The sequence below is a fragment of the Mobula hypostoma genome, chromosome X1, assembly GCF_963921235.1.
Source record: "Mobula hypostoma chromosome X1, sMobHyp1.1, whole genome shotgun sequence".
In the NCBI taxonomy this organism is placed as follows: domain Eukaryota; kingdom Metazoa; phylum Chordata; class Chondrichthyes; order Myliobatiformes; family Myliobatidae; genus Mobula; species Mobula hypostoma.
In genome coordinates, this window is record NC_086128.1 from 19,887,686 (window position 1) to 19,910,065 (window position 22,380).

Consider the following 22,380-nt stretch of genomic DNA (forward strand, 5'->3'; position numbering starts at 1 on the left):
GCATGGGGTCCCATGTCATCGTGATTAATGTGGACATGGGAACACGTGCCCTGGTGATTAACGTGGGCGTGGGAACACGTGTCCTGGTGATTAATGTGGGCATGGGAACACGTGCCCCAGTGATTAATGTGGACATGGGAACATGTGTTCTGGTGATTAACGTGGACGTGGGAACACATGTCCTGGTGAGCAACAGGGGCGTGGGAACACGTGTCCTGGTGATTAATGTGGGCGTGGGAACATGTGTCCTGGTGATTAACGTGGACATGGGAACACGTGTCCTGGTAAGCAACAGGAGCATGGGGTCGCATGTCATCGTGATTAATGTGGACATGGGAACACGTGCCCTAGTGATTAACGTGGGCGTGGGAACACGTGTCCTGGTGATTAACGTGGACATGGGAACATGTGTCCTGGTAAGCAACAGGAGCATGGGGTCCCATGTCATCGTGATTAATGTGGACATGGGAACACGTGCCCTGGTGATTAACGTGGGCGTGGGAACACGTGTCCTGGTGATTAATGTGGGCATGGGAACACGTGCCCCAGTGATTAATGTGGACATGGGAACATGTGTTCTGGTGATTAACGTGGACGTGGGAACACATGTCCTGGTGAGCAACAGGGGTGTGGGAACACGTGTCCTGGTGATTAATGTGGGCGTGGGAACATGTGTCCTGGTGATTAACGTGGACATGGGAACACGTGTCCTGGTAAGCAACAGGAGCATGGGGTCGCATGTCATCGTGATTAATGTGGACATGGGAACACGTGCCCTAGTGATTAACGTGGGCGTGGGAACACGTGTCCTGGTGATTAACGTGGACATGGGAACACGTGTCCTGGTAAGCAACAGGAGCATGGGGTCCCATGTCATCGTGATTAATGTGGACATGGGAACACGTGCCCTGGTGATTAACGTGGGCGTGGGAACACGTGTCCTGGTGATTAATGTGGGCATGGGAACACGTGTCCTGGTGAGCAACAGGGGCATGGGAATGCACCTCCTGGTGGGGTTACCAGGAAAGGCAGAATAAACTGGAGACATTCTCAAAGGAGCAGCAGCTCTGGACCATCATAACAGGGACACAGACAAAGTAAATGAAAATGTTTATCACCAACTGTACAGTAGGCACCCATCCTAAAGTTGAAGGAGGTAGAAGGAAGAGGCATTTTAGATTCAACTCCTTTAGACAGGGGGAGGTGAATGTCTGGAATGGGCTGCCCAATGCATTTGACACAAGGGTTGGAGTGGGCATCAATCACAGTGGACAGTTTCTGTTTTGAGCCCCACAACCCAAGAATAACCACAAGGGAGGACACCCCTTGCACCAACAAAACAGGAGGGAAGGGACATGGGGGAAGAGGAAAGTCCCATTTAGTGAGAGGGTGAGTCCTACCTGGGATAGGAGTCTCGGTAGATGAGAGTAGGGCAGAACAAGAAGTAAAGGTAACAGGAGAGCGTTGGCATCTGAAGCTCTTTGCCTATAAATAAAAAATAAACAAAAAATCAGTTCACAAACTGGCACTTCATTTGGAATGAGTTCAGGGTGTATTACCTGTAAGTATTACTAGCATTGGATCACATTGGTTTTTTTTCTGATGGGGGCACATGTGGTGTCAGTACGTCAGGCCAGGGAAAGGGAATAGCTGGGAGGCCCCACACACACCGGTTCTCCATCTGTCAACTCGTCTGGAGGGAACTGATGCAGCTACTTGGCCAAGGGCAACCTCGGGCTCAGGCGTGAGGAGCGGACGCTGGCCAAGGACAATATCCAGTGTTTATCTAACACTATGAAAAATGAAGAGAAAATGTACTCCATTTAAAAGAAAAAAGAGGTTCATGAATAGGGTAATACCATCAGGTGCCTACAGGTGGCGGTAGATACCACAGAGTCCAGTTACGGGGCAGGGCGGCCGGGGGTGGGGGGGGGCAAAGAAAGCTGTTCACTGTTGGAAATTACTGGGTTACATAGTATATATAAGGTCTTAGCTAGTTGAGAGGCCTCTGCTGATGCATGACTGAAAGTGAAGTCATTGAGTTCAGGCAGAGTGGAAGTAAAGGGAGGAACCATCTTTTAGTGAGCTGGAATTTGAACTGTTGGGAGTTTACTGAGAGTTCACACTGTACAAACAAAAGGGCAGAGTTTAACCGAAAGATTATCCTTGTACAAACTCAACTGCTAATTGCTTACAGAGGATAGAAGATCTCTGGATATCTAAAGGTAAACATTATGCTTAAGCAGAAAGAGGAAAAATAACCCAGAAAATCGATAATGATTTTAAACATATACAAAATCAATCAGCTCCTTCAAAAGAAATAAGGCCAATAAACTTGACACTATTTTATGGAAAAAAACATGGTCCAATACCAAGGTTAGACAAAAGAGCAAAGCTCCCTCTGCACTACCTGTTTACACACTCCCAGGCATAAATCAGCCACGTGGTAAATCTCCCTCTACAACGTCCCATCACACACTCCGAGGGTCAGAGAGTGCAGCTCCCTCTACAACGTCCCATCACACACTCCGAGGGTCAGAGAGTGCAGCTCCCTCTACAACGTCCCATCACACACTCCGAGGGTCAGAGAGTGCAGCTCCCTCTACAACGTCCCATCACACACTCCGAGGGTCAGAGAGTGCAGCTCCCTCTACAACGTCCCATCACACACTCCGAGGGTCAGAGAGTGCAGCTCCCTCTACAACGTCCCATCACACACTCCGAGGGTCAGAGAGTGCAGCTCCCTCTACAACGTCCCATCACACACTCCGAGGGTCAGAGAGTGCAGCTCCCTCTACAATGTCCCATCACACACTCCGAGGGTCAGAGAGTACAGCTCCCTCTACAATGTCCCATCACGCACCCCCAAGGTCAGGCACAGAGTGAATCTCCCTCTGTACTGTCCCATCACACATTTCCAGGGTTGGAACAGCACGGATTTATTGTGGCCTTGGGACTGGCACCAGTGGGGGCATCTTGTACGTGAGCAGATCACATGCAGGATGTGCTAGCCCCCACAACCTGAACTCAGCTTAAACTGACAGTGAATTGCATTGGTTGATAGAGATCATTGTAAGTTTGATCCTTACCTTCTGATGGTTTTGCCTTCAGTACTTTTGGAATATTTTCCCGTATGTAAGAGTAACTCTTCATCACTAAACGAATCTAGTGTAAAGAAAAACTCAAGTTATCCACTCAAATCATGCTTAAAACATTATCAATAACTACCTCATCAAATCTCTCTGCAGATTTGGCAACTAAACACAGTACTTCCTCCAGGACAGCCTCCTGCCCTCAGACAGGTCTTTGTTTCAGCTCAGTTCAGGCAACAGAAGCAGAAGGTTGACCACTGAGCTCAGGACAAACGGAACTTCAAGTCACAGAACTACAGCACTGAAACAGTCCGTGCTGGCTATGATTTCCATCTAAGCTAGTCCAATTTGCCCGTATTTGGCCCATAGCCCTCTGAACCTTTCCTACCTATGTACCTGGCCAAGTGTCTTTTAAATTCTGTTAATGCACCCGAATTAACCTCATCTCCCGGTAGCTCATTCCATGCACAGACCACTCTCTGGGTGAAAAGGTTGGATAAACTTGGTTGGTTTTTGAGGGGCACAGACGGAGGAGACTGCCAGTATCTTTTTCCTAGGGTCAAAGTATCTAATAATGGAGAACATGCTTTTAAGGTGAGAGGGAGCACGTTCAAAGAGATTGCACCGGACAAGTTTTTTACATAGAGTGGTGGGTGCCAGGGGTGGTGGTGGAGGGGTGCTTAAGAAGCTTTTGCATAGGCACATGAATGCGCAGAGAATGAAAGGTATGGACATCATGTCAGCAGAAGAGATTAGTTAGACGTTTAATTAGTTTGACACAGCACTGTGGTCCAGATGACCTGTTTCTGTGCTGCACTGATCTATGTTCTGTAATAAACCAATTCCCAGATTTCTAGCATCTGCATTTTTCTTTGATTTTCACCTTTCAGGAGTTCATCTCTGGCCAGAGACTTAGTTGGACTGATAACATAAACACCATGGCTACGAAGTAGATCAGGGGCTGGAGATTCCACCGTGAGTGAACACACTTTGACCCTCCCACACCACACCGTTCACCCCCTTCACCACTCCTCACCTCTGAGCCCGAGACTGTCCTCGGCCACTACAGCAACCTCTCAAAGCTACACCAGCAGCCCCTCCCAAACCTGCCACCTGTCCGGTGGCCGGAAGCACAGGGGGACGCACCACCTGCAGGTTCCCCTCCAGGGAAAAGTGGCTCAGTGCACAGGATGATGGGGGCCACTTCGGGGACGCCTTGACAAAACAGCAGAGCTGCTGGCCAGACAGTCTGCTCACATGGAGACGCTTGCTACGCCATTTCAGAAGGGATTTGGGAGTCGGTCGTATTGCAATGAGTCCAGAGTCACTTAGAGACCAGATCAGGTAAGGATCAGTTTCTTAAGAGGATATTAGCGGCTGCGATGTGGGCTTTTTCAAATCATTGAGCCCATTTCATACTCACCATGACTGAGGCTAACTTTTGATTTGAGGTGATTGAAGCAGAGTCAAACAGCATGGAAACAGACCTTGCGGCCCACCTGCACCATGGTAACCAAGGAGCCCACCTAAGCCAAACCCATTTACCTGCATGTGACCCAACTCCCTCTAAAACTTTACTATCCATGTACATTTGCAAATGCCTTTTTAATGCTGTTAATGTACCTGCCTCAAATACTTCCTCTGGCAGCTCATTCCACATATTCACCATCCTCTGGGTGAAGAAGTTGCCGCTAAGGTCCCTTTAAGATCTTTCTCCCCCTCCCTCGCCTTAAATCCATGCCCTTTAGTTTTGAGTTCCTTTTCTCAAGGAAAAATACTGTGTGCACTCACCCTGTCAGTGCCCATTCACCACTTTCCAGTTCACTGAATTTCTGTTCTTCAGTGTGTGCTCTGACTTACTAGTTAGTGGACCTTAAACTAACAAACCCAAACAACAGCAAGGACAAGCAGTGCGCAGGATCAGTGAGGCTGTAGGCTGTACCTGCTCCAGTATCACAATAAACCTCGAGGCTGGAGGCAGCTCGTAATGAATGACCGTGTAGATGGGATAGAATCCAAGGACACAGACTTGGCACAGAATAAGCACCAACCCAAAGACCAGAGTAGAGAGGCGAGGATATCTGACCAGGTGATACGAGCTTCCCCACATATCCAGAGCTTTGTAGGGCACAATCAGAGTGTACAGGAAGAGACAGATCCAGGCAAAAAACACTCTGTGTGGTTGACCAAAAGCATAAACCAGCAAGTCAAATTCAAGTATTAGCCTGAAAGAGGAAAAATAAATGAGTTAAAAGTCCCATCCCAAACAACTCAGGTCATAGAATCCCAGATAAGAAGTTCTCAAGAAGTCTTACACTAAGCGAATTTCTCTACATAACCCCCTAAACCCTTCAATTACCCACTCCCAGAGATTTGTGATTTTGTTATAACCCTCACCCCAAACCCATTGTCTAAATCCCAGCCTGCAGCTCCTGGGGATCTGTTATGCTACATAAAACCCCCAGAAACCCTGGATTAGATTCCAACCTGTAACACACTTCCTGGGATCTGGTATTCTATCCATAATGCATTCGAACCCCTGGATTAGATCCCAGCCTGTAACCCACTCCCAGGATCTGTTTCTGTGTATAATTCCCTTTGGAAACCCTCAATTAAATACCACCCTATTGCTCACTCCCGGGCTGAGGCATCCCTGGTACTTTTTCTGGCCATGCCAGCTGCCCAATAATGCTAGGGGATTGCTCTGGAATCATTCTGGATGCATTGCTGGACTCCTCTAGCTTGTGAACAGTAGCTGGTCCCCGACCACAGGCTCCACAGACCATGTGACTGAGTGCCTACTGGGAACAGCGCTGAGGCCAGCGTGGTTGACTCCAGCGATGGCAATGCTGGCACGGAGTGTGTACCGCCCAGTTCAGTTGCCCACACTCTGGAGTGCCCGTGACAGCAGCTGCTTCCTCGGCAACACGTTCAACATGCTGGAGGAACTCAGCAGGTCAGGCAGCATCTATGGAGGGGGGTGAACGGTCCATGTTTCAGGCTGAGACACCTTCATCAGGACTGGAAGGGAAGGGGAAAGATGCCAGAATAAGAAGGTGGGGGAAGGGGAAAGAGTACAAGCTGAGACCAGGTGAGTGGAAGGTGGGTGAATGGGGGAGGGGGTTGAAGTAAGAAGCTGGGAGATGATAGGTGGAAGAGATAAAGGGCTGAAGAAAGAGTGATCTGATAGGAGAGGACAGTGGTCCATGGGAGAAAGGGAGGGAGGCAAGGAACCAGAGTGCGGGGGGGGGGGTAATGGGCACGTCATGAAGGCAGGGCGGGGAAGGGAAGGGATGAGAGGGCCAGTAGAATGGAGAATGGGGGAATAAAATAATAAAGGGGGGGAGTAGAGTGGAGTGGTTGCCAGAGGTTAGAGGAGTCAATGTTCGTATCATCTGGTTGGAAGCTACCCTGATGGTATATGAGGTTTTGCTCTTCCAACCTGGATTGGCCTCACCGTGGCATTGGAGAGGCCATGGCCCAACATGTCGGCATGGGAATGGGAAGTGCAATTGAAGTAGGTGGCCAGCAGGAGGCCCTGGCTGGAGTGAAGGTGCTCGACGAAGCTCCACAGATCAGTGCTCTCACCTGCCCTCGTCAATGAATTCAACTGCCACCGTACTGACGACGAACACGATTAACAGAGCGATGAACATGTGATATATTGTCTGAATGTGAGGACTCTCGAACAGTTCACTGGAAGAGAACGGAGGCAGTTAGCATGTCCTAGACCAGAGTGCCCTCATCAAACCCAACCCATCGAGGACTATCCGGGCTCTTCTCCAACTCAGGGGTTTCTGATCCAAATTCTGTTCAGTTCGCCATCGTGCTCCCCTGGATTGGGAACCGGCAAGTGCCGGGCATGCCTCAGGGACAACATGCTCACTTCTGAGACGGAAGTCTATCTCGCTCATACCCTGCTCTCAAGGTTTGAGAGCCAAGTTCAGGCTAACGTTTCACTGCTGAAGTGGTCCACTGTGGCGGGCGGAGGGAAGCAGGACTGAAGGAGATCTGCACTGTCGTGTACTTGACACTGTGGATCCTGCTTACTGGGGGGTGTCGCTCCCCCAGACGTGCCTGGAACTGCTGAAGCCCTGGGTTCACCTGCTTTACATGAAGGAGCCATCAATTCAATGCAGTCAGTCAGCTGGGGAGTGACTGTCAGGATGCCCACGTCTGCAGCCTGCTGGCTGGCAAGTTACTCAGAGTGGCTCTTCCCATGTTTTCTGCAGCTTGTGTTGGCATTAGTTGGGTACAGCTCTCCCCACCATTGAGGCCATCTACAAGTTTAAAGAGAGCAAATCTGCCCCAAAGCCTTTATTGATGCGTAATTGAGGGCATACTGACCACGGCTTGACAGTACGGTGCACTAGCTGCAACAAGGTCGACCAATCAGCACTTCAGCAAGTGTTTGGGATGCAACTACCGGATATGGACACCTTCTACAACTCACGATGTCTGAGGTGGGCTTGCAAAATTGCGATGGACTCATCCCACCCCAGTAAATCACCAGTTCGATCTCCTACCATACGGCAGGAGATACAGAAACATCTCTGCACAGACATCCAGACTGAAAAACAGCTTTTCCCCCAGGGCTGTAGTACAACTGAACATTGCCCCATTTTAGAATTGTTTGTTTTTAATTCAGTCATAAATTGGAGTCACTCTAAATAACTTGGGTGTTATTTTAAAAGCTAATTTTCATGGTATTTATCCCCTGGGTATGAACCTATGACAACAATAAACTTGAACCACCCATCAATGGGATCCCTGGATTGTGCTGTGTGAGTTCCTGGGCAAGTACTGTGTGCCAAATAGCCCAGGGCAAGTAGCAAGCAGAGTCACTGATTTTACTACTGAACTCGATGTTGGGACAGAGGTTTAAGCGCTGTGCAAATCGGAAAGGTCGGTGAGGTCCATGCCACGGAGCATACCGATTTGAGTGAACTTGATGCTTGGATGTTGAATTAGGCACCAGAGCAAACTGAAAAGGTCAGGGTGTCAGGGCCCGAGGTGAGGGGTGAGCTGGTTCAGATCGCTGCTCAACTAGTTTTACTCAGCTCTGCGCTCAACTATGGGACACTATTTGCTTCCAGTTTTTTTTTCCTCTCTGCACATTAAATGCTCAATGGTGCTCTTTTTTTCGTATGGGTTCTTTTGGTTTTCTCTGTTTCGTGCCTTCCTGTTCGGGGACAAATCTCGAGATTATATAATGTACACATAGTTTGATGATAAATGTACTTTGAGCCTTTGAACAATGCTGCAGAGATCCTGCAGCGGGGACTGGCACTGGCGAGGTAGGCAGGTTCCCCGTGGACACTTGGTGCCACAGAGCCCGACAGGAGGTGAGGGTGATTCACATGATGCACTCATCTTAGACGTGCAACCCAGTGAATTCTGCAAAAGGATCATCAGAAGGAGACTGACCTCCAAGCCAAGGAGAACACGAAACTAGACTGCGAGCTTGGCTAAAGCAGAATGCTTTATGGAAATCCTTAAAACAGAAAAAGAGAGGGGAGGTTTGGGCAGGGTGTTCCAGAGCTTTGGGCCTCTACTACAAAGGCACAGCCGCTAATGGTAGAGTGATTAAAATCAGGGAAGTGCGAGAGCCAGGATTGGAGGAACATAGTATGAAAGGACTGGTGGACGTTCAAAGAAAACGCAGCAATGAAGTAACTTGACCCTTGTTCCAATTTGTAACAATGAATACAAGGCTTCATTTGAAGTAACCCACTCAACCTGCAGGCAAAGGTTCCTGAGCTGGAAAGGACAGGGAGTTCGCCTACCTTTCACCTGCTGTTAGCTTTACGCACAGCAAAGGAGATTTCTCCCTTTGAAGTTTTCCAATCCAGTCTTACATCATTTGCACAGCTGGTTTTAGGAGTATGACAAAGGGACTTCAACTCGTAATGTTGACTCTGTTTCTCCACAGGTGCTGCCTGGCTTGTTGAGTGCTGCTATTTTTATTTCAGGTTTTTAGCATTTGCAATATTCTTTTAAAATTTTGTTCATTGCTTTCACTGAGCTGGCAATCCCCTGATAAGGACCCTCGCTTCTAACTCAGAGTCCTGGCTACAGGCTAAGCCAAGTATCTCTTGAGTGAGATGCTGCTCTGTCCATACTGGCATATCCCAGGATTGCCAATGTGTGGCCCAGCCAGGAACACTAGAATTTCAGGAGTCCTCTCGTCTGTATTTCTCGCAGTTGTTCAAAATTGTGAATCCAGAGCAAAATAGGAGCGAGCTGCTCAGCAATGATTACGTGAATCTGCCGTGGCCCAGTTAAGCCGTGACTAATTAGGAAAGGGGTGGACTCATCGAGGTCACTGTCAGGTCATTGATGCTCATCGGTGCCAGCCTGCTTTCAGTCCCCTGCTTTGCAAGGCTGTTGCCCTGAGCTTGGTCAAGTGCCCCATGAAATCAGACTGACACCAGACTCATAGAGGTGGTAGGGGCAAATACATTGGAGGCTTTTAAGAGACGTTTGGATAGGCACATGGATGTAAGGAAGATGGAGGGATATGGACATGGTGTATGTAGGAGGGATTAGTGTTTGGGTGTTTTTTGATTTGCTTTTTAGCTGGTTCAGCACAACATTGTGGGCCAAATGGCCTGTTCCTGTGCTGTATTCTTCAATGTCCTATGCTCTATGTTCATTACTGGCTCCTATTGCCGAGACACCTTTATGAAAAAGATCGAACACGGTGCAAAAAAAGTAAGACAACTGTGGTCCTTGATGGCACATGCCCCAACTGACATCTCCTCATACCACCTCACCGAGAGCGGGGTTGGGGGGTGATGCGTTGTCAAATGCACCACCCTTAACTGGGATTTGCCTTTCCTCCACACCTTACTCCACCTTCACCGTGATCACAAGAACTCGGAGGAGAGCAAGGCGACTCGGTCTCCTAAGCCTGCTGCATCACTCGATGAGATTGTGGCTGGTCTTTTATCTCAGTTTCCCTGCATTTCCCCATGCTTAGAGTCATAGATCAAAGCAGCATTGATGCAAGCCCCTTGGCCCAGCGAGTCCGTGCCTACTTCTTAATTCCTGTAATGTTCAGTTGGAAAGAGGCATCACAAAAAGAGGCCATTTAGTTCATCATGCTTGTGCTAGTTTCTTGGAAGAGCTCTGAAATTCGTGTAAGCTGTGGTCCAGACTGTGTTCCCTTTTACAACAATTTATCCAATTCCACTTTGAAAAGTCATTATTAGGTCTCCTTCCACTACCCTCTCAGATCTCTGAAAACTTACTGTGCATGTACAAAGAATTCACCTTTTCTCCTGCTGACATCTGTGTTGCCAAGGCTCCTGCCATGATAATCATGTGCAATAGTTGTCTTGCTGCTATCGTTAGTACTCCCAATGGCAGCCCAAAGTTACTTGCCCACCAACGACTGTGTACAACTCAAACTGATGCAGGCGCATCACACCACACAGTGTAACTCCACACAATTATGCCTTTTGTACTTACTCAAGGATCGAGCGTCGATTCACAAAGACTTTTCCTTTCTCGGATGCATTTTTCTTGCTCCTTGGGACAAAGATCATGTTATTAAAAATGTTCCCACCCCATCAGCAATATTCAACACTGCAACACTTTACAAGGTAGTGAACGGTGGCGGAAGTGCTGGAGAGAGAGAGAAAATTAGGGAGAGTTAGCGAGAGAGAGAGAAAGAGGGTTAGAGACAGAAAGAGAAGTGGTTGTTAAGACTATGGGAGTTCATCACAGTACATAAGGAGTAGTATAAAAGGTTTGAGAGAGAGAGCTGAAGATTGAGTAGCTGAAGAAAGGAATGTGTGTATGTATATAGATAGATAGATAGCAGAAGCAGTGAAAGAGAAGTAAAATGGAGAGATAAAATTGTGAATGAGACAGACAGCAAAAGATAGAGGGAGAGAAGTAGAGTCATATATAAGGACTTCTGTGGAGTATCATTCCTTGTACACAAAGGGAGTAAGAGATCCAAGGACATGTGTACTCACATATATACACACAGATGGACATATACACACGGTCTTACACAATTACTAATCCTATGTTTGCAATCCAAGTTAAAAGGAGTGCGCCAGAGAAAGGCATGTGCAGGAAAAGGTGGGTTTCCGCTGTGGCCAAGCGTGGCTGAGCTGGCTCAGATGGGAGAACAGGATGCTATTTCCATCACTGCCCCATGCCCCTATCCCTTCAGACAACTGATGGGATGGCAGTCTGAAATACACACCTCCACCTCAGGGAGGGCTCTCAGGGAACAGCCTTCCATGTTGTGGATGCCTGCACATTTTACGGGAAAGACCACACCTCCAGAAGTCGGGATGGGTTCAGGTCAGGGTCAACTGTGAGCTGGCAGTCCTGTCCCGCCACACTCCCAGTGACAGAAGACGATCAGGCTGAAGGTGTTTTGTGAGCAGCTTGAACATGTTCAGAACAGCTAGATCAGTGCTCACCCAGCAGTGACACTACCTCTACAAAAGGAAATCGTTTGCTCTGCATAGAGCTCTTGATACCTGTTTCTTTGTCCTGACTCCTGGGACTTTGTCACTTGTTTATACTGTGAATAGGACTCAATGTATTCTTCTATGGTTTTGTCTAGAAGCTCAGTCAGGTGACCCTTGAACTGATCCAATAATTCTACTTTCATGTCCTAGGTCAGAGACAAAAAGAATGTTCCTATCAGCGTGAGATTAGTTGTCATGGCATCCTGGTCACAGGCAGTCTGGTCTTGGGTAACCTGGTCGGTTATTTGCCCCGATCCCAAGTGGCCAACACTGTGTTCAACAACTTGCATTTCAGAATCAAAATCAGATTTAATATCACCGGCATATAGCGTGAAATTTTGTTAACTTTGCGGCAGCAGTACAATACAATACATGATGAATATAGAAAATCTGAGTTACAGTAAGTATATCTATGTATATTAAATAGTTAAATTAAAATAGGTATTGCAAAAACAGAAAAAAAAAGTAGTGAGATAGTGTCCAAGGGTTCAATGTCCATTTAGGAATCAGATGGCAGAGGGGAAGAAGCTGTTCCTGAATCGCTGAGTGTGTGCCTTCAGGCTTGTGTACCTCATTCACGATGGTAACAGTGAGTAGAGGGCATGCCCTGGGTGATGGGGGTCCTTATAATGGGTGTCGCCTTTCTGAGGCACTGCTCCTTGAAGATGTCTTGGATACTACAGAGGCTAGTACCCATGATGGAGATGACTAATTTTACAAGTTTCTGCAACTTGACATTTTGAAAGATGATGTGGGCAGAGGAGTGCACCTTCTTCACTGTATCCGTTCTGGCCCATGCTGTAGTCATGTGTAACAATGCCTGCCGTTTCTACCTGAATAGAGGTGTCTTTAGTACTCCATTCCATTGACACTGGTTATGGTTCCTATGGAGCATGAGTATGGCTTCTCCTGTCATACAGTTTGCTGAACTTCTTACAAGGATTAAATTAGGCACATTTGCTGCCTGGTTTCTCAGAAGTAGGATCTGTTTGGTCTAGAAGTTCATTCATGTAATGCATTACTTTTCTTCTTCTTTTTCTTCGGTTGTCCATCGAAATCTGATGACAACGTCCACTCCTTTAATGGTGAGATCTTTAATGACTATACAGTCCCATCCTGGACCCACAAGCTCTATTGCAGGTGGGACATATATATGTGGTAGTGGTGGCAACCATGGCTGCATTTCTCCTCTCTTCTGCTGTCTTCTGGTTGTTCTTTCCATCTCCAGAATACGAACCCCATCCCTACACAGCTGTCGCCAAGTGGTACTTTTAAATGCTACGAGATCAGCAAGTTGAAAGGCAGCTACTTCCCTTCAACCATTTGGCTCCTAAACCATAAGAGCAAAATCCTAATCACTACAGTTAAGTAACAGTATGACTACTTTCCACTAAAATCAACATTTTTTGTTCTAATGCTGGCTGTTTTCTTGTAAAATTTGCGTAGTTTAGGTTCCATTTATGTTTTCTTGTGAATGCTGCTTCTATGATGCTGTCTGTCTCTGATGCTGCCGCAAGTAAGTTTTCCATTGCACTTGGCATGCAGGTACTTGTGCATGTGACAATAAGCTCGACTTTGACTAAATGTGTAAAATCTATCAATGCACATATAGTGCAAATTAAAGCTTTGCTTTGCACAGATCCTTGTGAGTAATACAGAAACATCCGCGATTTATTTAGCATGTAGCGGAGTTGTTTGCTGTGTGGTTAATTCTGTTGCAAAGGAACAGCCAGGGTCACACACAGAGGAGCTGACCCTAAAAGAAAAAACAAATCCTGTAGTCCCAAGGAGATGAGAAAGACACAGCAATTTATAGAAAGAGGAAATTAACTGCTGAACCTGCACTAAAAAAAAGGCACAAGCTTTCAGCGCAGGTGGAAATTCTGCAGATGATTCCATAAGACCATAAACAGTGGATCATTTGGTCCATTGAGTTCGTTCCATCATTCCATCACAGCTGATTAATTTTCTCTCTTAACCTCATTCTCCTCCCTTTGCCCCATAACCTTTGTTGCTCTGACTAATTAAAAAGCAATCAACCTTCCGTTTAAGTATAACCAATGACTTGACCTTCACAGCCATCTGTGTAATGAATTCCACAGATTCACATACCTCTGGCTAAACAAATTCCTCCTCATTTCTGTTCTAAAGGGACATCCTTGTATTCTGTGTCTGTGCCCTCTGATGCTAGACACTTACCACTATCTACACTCACTCTTTCTAGGCCTTTCAATATTCGACAGGTTTCAATGAGATCTCCCCTCATTCTTCTAAGCTCCAGTGAGTACAGACCCAGAACTATCAAGCATTCCTCATACGTTAACCCTTTATTCTTGGGATCATTCTTGTAAACCTCCTCTGGAGCTCTCCGATGTCAGCGCTTCCAGTCTTAGATATGGAACCCAAAAGTGCTCGCAATGCACAGAAAAGTGTCTCCAGCTGCTTGTTCTGACTTAATTGGACAGCAGTCACCCTTTCAAATACTGTCGGAATTAGCTGGGACAGTCCATCATCAATGGCAGGAACAGAAGGTGGTCACCTGGTTGGAAAGAGCCAAAATGATGTTGGATCTACATGAGAAATAGAAGAAGGCTATTTGCAACCGCCCCCCCCCACCCCTGTGCCTGCTTTTTCATTCAGTAAGACCTCAGCTAACCTTTTACCTCAGCGGCTCTTTCTTGTACTAGCCCTCAACTCCCTGGGTAACCAGAACTCTATCAGACTCTGTCTTGAATACGTTCAGCTACTAAGCCTCCACAGGCCTTTAGAAGCAAGAGTTCCAAAGACCCACTACCTTCCAGGTGAAGAAATTCTTCATTATCTCTATCGCAATTGGCTGACCTCTTATTCTAGAGCCCCTGGTTCTAGAAACTCCAGTTAGGGAATAGACAAGAGAGGGTAATTCATTCAGAACACGCTGGAGGAACTCAGCAGGTCAGGCAGCTTCGGTGGAAACGATGAGTCGATGTTTCGGGCCGGAACCCTTCGTCAGGTTCTGACCCGAAACGTCGACTCATCATTTCCACGGATGCTGCCGGACCTGCTGAGTTCCTCCAGCATGTTGTGAGTGTTGCTTTGATCCCAGCATCTGCAGATTATTTTGTGATAATGAGGGTAATTCATTCACCTAAATGTGGGTAGACATATCATTAAAAGACTTTAATAATGCAAAGGCATCACGTTTCCTGTGGTCCAGAGTGGACCAGGCTACGTGATGCAGTGCTGTCAATTATTGATAGCCTTGCCCTCCTGTTACCCAATGAGTGACCAATACATTCTGTGGAGGAGTGCACTGAGATCAGAAAACTCCTGCTGTAAGAAGTGATAAATCCTTATCTGGATTCCAAACATGACCTTGCGTTTCATGGACTGATAAGCAAGTTATCAATCTTTATGAGGACTCTGAGCTGGATGTCCTTGACACAGGCCTTCACCCACACATAAACACATCACAGTTTAACCCTCCTCTCTATAATGTCTTTTGGACTGGCGTGGCCTTCTTGGTATCACAAATTGACATCTGAAAGACGTGCATGAGCTGGGAACAAGCAAGTACAGACTGTCCCACAGCCTGTGAGGCTGGTCAGCCAAGTGGTAATGCAATGGAAATGTACACATAATGAACTACTTGTTGGCAGGACGGGAATAAAGATGAAATGGGGAAAAAAAAGAAATTGCTTGGATCAGAATAATGCTTTAATTGTCCCTGCCATTAGGGATTCATAAAAATTACACCAATTCATGGAGGATTAAAAGAAACCCATCAGACCTGGAACTTTCTGGGAACGTAAAAGTCCCACACTTACAGGCTGGTCTCCCAATACTGGGTTGCACGTGAGATTCAACAGGGGAATCCAGCCTTGCTTTACCTCCCTGACAATGCTGGCAAAACCTGCTCGCTGAACCGCTACCTGTTTAGACCCTTACGCGGAGAGGATCAGCTGGAAGGGAATGGTAACTGGAGGGAAATGTAATTTTTAAAAATTCTTTTGATGCATTGATAATCACATAATCGCTGGATTTTTTGACCTTATTGCAGACATTTCCCAACATGGCCGTTTAGGTTACAAGTGGTTTGTGGAGCCTTTCTATCCTCGTTAAAGCTTTTCCGTCCAATCTCACTCAACACACCCGTGTTAGTGTCAGAAGACAATTGCTTCCACCACGCTGTGTCAGGATGCTCAAAAGAGGCTTACTCATCCAAATGCAGATGAGATTGGTTCCCTTCGGGAAATCACAGCTTGGGTCTCCCACTGACCAGTGATCTGCCTGAGCCCGCGCTCACTTAAAGCAGGATTCTTCCACTGGGAAGACTTGCCCAGCTGATCTGAAATATTCATGTATTGCAAAGCATTTCTGAGTTAATCTTCCAGGCTTATCAGCTGTCAGCATTGCCAAGGAGTTTGAGTTCAAACCCTCAATAAAAATTAGAAGTATTATTAAAGAAAGAATAACATTTCTTGTGAAGACAATTAAGGTATTAAAAATAATTAAACAAAACAATCAAATCTCTTTAAATTAACTCTTAGATCAAAAATAGGAAATTAGTTTACTCTGGTCCTTTCCCTCTCAAATGGTTTCTTCCCTTTGGAATTAAAGGGTCAATTGGACTTACACAAGGTTAACCTAGCTCAGGTCTGGCAAGGAACTTTCCCAGTCTGCAGAAGTTTTGTGCTGCACTCCATCTAGCCCAGGAACTTCAGCTGAACGCAGGTCTGAGGCTCCTGCCTTTGCTCGGGATCCATGAACTTCTGCCCAGTTGCACAGGCAGAAGTTCTGAGTGAAATTTCTGTCTTTTATTTGGTGGATCTAGCTGTAGCATGGTTCATTATAACTTAAGACACAACATGTGCTTAGTACAAACGCTTGGGAGAGACTGATGACTGCATCATCTCAGATTCACAAGGGACTTCCTTGCCTCCAGTTTGGGACTGATATATACGAGTGAATAATAATTGCTTTCATTAATCATCTACTTCATTATCACTGTATCAATGCAATTTTATCTTTTTGTCTCTTTTCCTTCTCTCTTTGTGTCTCTTTGTGTTGGGCACGTGGCCAAGTGGTTAAGGCATTTGTCTAGTGATCTTAAGGTTGCTAGTTCGAGCCTCAGCTGTGGCAGCGTGTTTGTGTCCTTGAGCAAGGCACTTAACCACACATTGCTCTAGTGTTTGTGCAAGGAGTGGCGCCCCACACAGACTTCCAATCTGCGCCTTGTAAGGCATGAAAATGCCCGATGCAGGCCTCTCATGGCCTGAGTCGACGTTCCCTCCCTCCCTCCTCCCTTCTCTCTTTATTCGTTTTTTTTTCTTTTTCTTTATTTCTCCTTTTACCCCTAATTCGGTGTTAATAATTTACAAGGATGTTGCATGGATTGGGGGGCATGCCTTATGAGAATAGGGTGAATGAACTCAGACTTTTTTCCTTGGAGCGACGGAGGATGAGAGGTGACCTGATAGAGGCGTATAAGATGATGAGAGGCATTGATCATGTGGATAGTCAGAGGCTTTTTCCCAGGGCTGGAACGGCTGCACGAGAGGGCACAGTTTTACAGTGCTTGGAAGTAGGTACAGAGGAGATATCAGGGGTAAGTTTTTTTACGCAGAGAGTGGTGAGTGGGTGGAATGGACTGCCAACAGCGGTGGTGGAGACTACTGGACAAGTACATAGAGCTCAGAAAAATAGAGGGCTATGGGTAACCCTAGGTAATTTCTAAGGTAAGGACATGTTTGGCACAGCTTTGTGGGCTGAAGGGCCTGTATTGTGCTGTAGGTTTTCTATGTTTCTATGTTTCTTTCAACATTATTCATTCTGTTTCTTTCACTTTTCTTAAATTTTCCCTAAAAAGTCGACCACAGGGCACAATGTGTCCAAGTGCAGTGTCATCAGTCTTTGCATGTCTAGAGATTTGCGCCACAAGTATACTGTGATGTAAATGGTGAGCCCAACAGCCCAATAAGCAAACTTCAGCGCAGTTTGCATTGTAGAACTCTGAATCAGTGATACTTACCTAAATTTGGCAATGTTAAAGCAACAAATAAATCCTTCCAATGGCCAACTCCTGTCAATTTAAACTGACAGGATGCTACTAGTTCTGTCATGAAATCCTAAATTTAAGAGGGCAAAGCCATGTTCCTACCTCAATATGCCTCTTCCAGGCAATTAGATTATCGGTGTCATTGCCATGTTTGGCAGGACCTACTAAGAAAGAAAAATTGGGTTAATAAAAGTATAATCAGGTTAAAAAAGTTCCTTTCAGGTTTCTGGGATCTGACTCAACCCTGACCGACAAAATAAAAGGCTCCAAGGGCCCTGTCAAGTTTTGCCGATCTTCTTTCACATTTGTGTCTTTTCCAGTGGTTAGATTTCACTTCCTTACAGTTGGGAGTGTAAATTATTCTGTCCTGTCTTTAACCAGCAACAGTGGGACTCAAAGATGTCGCAGAGGATCTTCACCCTGTACATTAGCTACCAGATCTTCTCACATGTCGGTGTATGGATAAAAATTCTCACTAAATCTAAGTGCAAAGGAGAAAGAAGTACTTATGGGCTTGTTTGATCATTGTGTGCCCTGTCATATGACATGGGTGATCATGGCCTTTCCATGACCATGATTGTTCTTGGACAAATTTTTCTATGAAGTAGTTTGCCATTATCTTCTTCTGGGCAGTGTCTTTACAAGATGGGTGACCCCAGCTACCTCCACCCCACCTCCCAGGTGAGACTGTTAAACAATGGGTTGACTGCGGTGGGCTTTATATCAGGCTTTAAGTTGCGTCACCAGCGGAACTGGAAGATATTAACATCTGTTAGGTGTCACTGAGAAGGGATCTTCAAGCACTCAGGATGCGTGGTCACGCAGCAACTGAAATGCTCCCGCGAGCATAGCCTTTGTTGCTGCACAACTGAAATTTTTTTTATATAATGTTAATATTGTTTTGAAATTATGCTAATATAATTTTGAAATCTATGTTAATATAATGGTGAAATACCCTGTAATAGTGTTAATGAATATAATCCATAAATTTTCTAGTTAATAAATGTACCACAACCTTTACTTTGAAACATTTTAGAGCTTCAATGTATTTACATTGTCAGTGTTACAAGTTGAAACACTGTTATAAATTGTAACAATAAACACAGAATGGACGTAGGTGGCTCATTGTTAATAAACTGTTGACTTGCTGAATACTGACACTGTAATATGCATATTACAAAAAAACATTTAAAGTGCCCTGCAGTTTTCAGGCCATGTAATAATTTGCTGCTCAGAGCAATGGTCTGCCAGCTGTGAAAAAGGAACGTAGTTGAGCTTTGTTCAAGTGGAGGTCACGTGGGTGAAGTGTGAGGCATTGGGAAGGTGGCAGCTGCAGGGGATGACGACTGACACTGAGGAAAGGGGTGAAAAGACCAGTGAAAGAGGGATTGTTAAAGAGGAGTGTGACCTGCAGGTGCCAGCATTTCATAAGCCTGCTGCACATTCTCATCTAGTTGGCAGAGGCCACAAGTTTGGGTGATGCTGTTGGGGTAGCCTGGGTAAGTAACTGCAGTGCATTTTGAAGATGGTGCACACTGCAGGCACTGTGCGCCAGTGGTGGAGGGAGGGAGGGAGGGAGTGGGTTACCGATTGAGTGAGCTACTTTGTCATGGCTGGTGTCAAGCTTCTAGAGAGTTGTTGGAGCTGCACTCATCCAGGCAAGTGGAGAGCTCCATCACACTCCTGACTTGAGCCCTGTAGATAGTGGACAGACTTTGGGTGTCAGGAGGTGAGTCGCTCACTGCAGGACACCAAACCTCTGACCTGATCTTGTTGCCGCAGTAGTAATGTTTACCGCACTTGTTTCATGCTTTGTGATGTTGCTTTCATGACCTATATCTAAAAACAGACTCTTACCATTTTCTGCAGCATCTTGTGCAATGTTTTCATTGGATTGTTTCTTTCTCTCTCGCACCTCATATTCTTCCATACATTCAGTCATCTTTACCGAAATTCTGAGAAAACACATAACAATCAACTTATTGTGAAAGAAGCAGGCATAGGCGATGCTGTGTTGTATTTGCACACCACGCTCTTCCTGCAATGTACTGCATGCACCTTGAGTGACATAGACAGGACGTCCATATTTCCTATTGACATATTGGCATGCCATTCAGCCCATCGAGTCTATGGCGTCTCTCAGAGCAACCGTATTTCCCATAGCCTATTCTTCCCATACTCTCTTCAATTCTGCAACCCACCAGCACCACAGACAACCTACAGTGGCCGGTTAACCTATCGACCCATTCTCTGCCTGTGCAGAATGCTGCATACAGTTTTGTGCGCATACTGTACGTTACGTGTACCAGTCACCTATCATCCGGGTGACATGACCTGTGACCTGTGTGTGGCACCCTACAGTGAAATGTGTCCTGCCAACAGCTCATACTGTGGACCGTTACATAAGCTGTTCCCAATAAGCACATTCCACAATATGCGTACTGCTTCCTGGACAGCTTTAAAAGACACTTCGACAAGAACATGGACAGGAAAGATTTAAAGAGATATGGGCCAAACATGGGTAAGTCTTCTTACTGCCCATTGCACAGCTGGCATTTGGAGCAAGAATGAAGATCTTCCATCCCTGTCTGTCTTTGGACATCAAAACCAATTTTGGTCTTAATCTTGGCGGTGTTCAGGGCTTCCTTCATCATGTCAGTAGCTTCCTCTTGGTTTTCACTACTGTCAGTCATGCAAGTCCCAGGAATACCATTTCACACAGATGTACAAGGATTCTTCATTGCTGTTTCTGTAATGATTTTGTTTTACCAGTCAGGGTTGTTGGCCCTGAGCTGAACCCGCAAATCTGGGGGACTGGTGGATCAATCCGAGTCTGGCCTCTACCCTTTGACCTGGGTGACCCTACCAAGAGTCAAAGCACAAGGCCCTGACTCCAGCCAACATAGCTCTCCGGGTCATTGTGGCACGCAAGCCTCCAAACCACAAGTTTGTGGTTCTCTTGGAGGATGGGCAAATGAGATGAGCTAGTTAGGCCAAAGGGCCGGTTCCTTGTGTCGGATCACTACAGTACAGATTGGCCATCATGCCCACGCTAGCTCCCCATAGAGAAAATCCAGTCACGTTTGCTCACTGTTTCCCAATCACCCTGTAAGTTATTTTCTCACACATTCCTACCGAAGTTTGCAAGCCCTGGGTGTCAATGAGCTCCAGATTATAATTACCCTAATCAGAAAGCAACTTGCTCCTCCCCTCACCGCCCCCTCCCTCCTGGGTCTTTTATCTATCGTTTCTCCTGGCCATGAACCAAAGGTGAATGGGGACTGTATCTATTTACCCAGTATAGACCGACCTGATCTCATGTCCCTGAGATTCATTCTCTGTGAACTCCCAACTCCCAAACAGGCCAACATCAAATAACCATATATTTGCTTTCCTGACTGGATTCTGCTGTCTTCTGGCACTTTGGTCGCAGGTTTATTTGCCTAATCATTCACAAGCTCACATAAACAAAGTTGGAAGGATAAATATTTCCACTCAGAACACAGCAAACTCTCTCTGTGAGGGCACACTGAAACAATGGATCCATTGGGCCCAACTTCTCAGGGTTTGGGTGATTTATTACTTTATGGGTCTCTTTCCCTTGCACTCTGGAATGAGCATTTACCGTCCAATATTAGAACAACACGGGATTGTGTGCAGGAGGTACTAAGAACAATATTTACAAAGTATGATGTCTTTCTGATAAGTCCAAGATTTTAACTGCAAACCAGCAGCTGGGGTGTATACAGAAAATTTACAAATAAATACAATTGTTTCTACTGAGAAGCATTTGTTTCTTGCTGCTTCGCATTAAAATTGAAAATAATAAAAATACCATTTTCTCTTCCACTGACCCGATCTCATGATACGTCCCTGCAGTGCCTACACTAAATGGCACACCTGTTGCATGGTAAATTGATTGATGGGGCATCGTTTACTAGGCTGGTACATCATGGGACAGTAATAACCAGCCGTGACCGTTCCCCAACTTGCCATGGAGCAGTACGGTGTTGGATCACTCTGACAGTTACCGAGTCCGGGGACCCGGGTGACCAGCTCTGATGAACTGACAGTGCTCCTTCCCCTTTCACTTTGTGCCTGACTCTCCTCTACAGCCTTATGCTTCCAGAAAGCGTTCAGGAGTTTTAGTCCCCCTCTTTTCCCCACAAACTTCTCATGGTTTGGCACACAGTTTTCTCTCCTGTCTCTCGCTTGGTCTCTGGTAGGAATCTTCCCACCATCCCGTGAATGGTTAAGGAAATGGTTTACATGCCAGAGGATTGTAGTCCAAGGAGGGATTGAACCCTATCCCTAATCAATTACAACTGACTTTGCCCTGTAGATAAAGCACCACAACCATAAATGAATTTAGTCCAACTTTCTGCTTTGAGTTAGGACAGATAATGTGCTTCTCTCCAGTATCCCCTGAAAAGGTTTATGACCATCATTCCTGATAAACTGCTTCAAAGATGAACACCTTCTCAGTGAAGCTCATTCTTTGCCCTCTCTCCTGTAATGATCAATTTTGAAATTATGTGTCCTCCCTATCAAAGCACCTTATTAGATTGAATATCTTTTCCCTTCATAAATGACAAAGATATCTTTTAAATCAATTGCTTGATAGAGATGTGTTGTGGAGACATGACAGTGATGTATCTTAAAGAGGAGAGGGAGGTAGTGAGCTTTTTAACCAGGTGATCCAAAATGTTTGTCTTAGAACTGAACTCAGTGACCAGAACAGAACTGAAGAACTGAA

The 22,380-nt window shown here is 45.9% G+C and overlaps 1 protein-coding gene across 4 annotated transcripts in view; it reads right to left on the reverse strand.

Annotated features, from left to right (window-relative positions):
• LOC134340452 (sterol O-acyltransferase 2-like) overlaps positions 1-22,380 on the reverse strand; it is a 46,904-nt gene that overhangs the window by 19,633 nt on the left and 4,891 nt on the right. For 2 of the 4 annotated variants that reach the window (XM_063037733.1, XM_063037735.1), the window contains exons 2-9: positions 19,482-19,579; positions 17,727-17,785; positions 11,597-11,733; positions 10,566-10,625; positions 6,681-6,788; positions 5,035-5,317; positions 3,090-3,165; positions 1,401-1,485 (exon numbers count right to left, since the gene is read on the reverse strand). In XM_063037733.1, the coding sequence (XP_062893803.1) occupies positions 1,401-1,485; positions 3,090-3,165; positions 5,035-5,317; positions 6,681-6,788; positions 10,566-10,625; positions 11,597-11,733; positions 17,727-17,785; positions 19,482-19,579 (906 nt within the window). Of the gene's footprint in view, positions 1-1,400; positions 1,486-3,089; positions 3,166-5,034; positions 5,318-6,680; positions 6,789-10,565; positions 10,626-11,596; positions 11,734-17,726; positions 17,789-19,481; positions 19,580-22,380 lie in introns of all 4 variants that reach the window. The other 2 variants (XM_063037731.1, XM_063037734.1) reach the window with 1 other exon arrangement.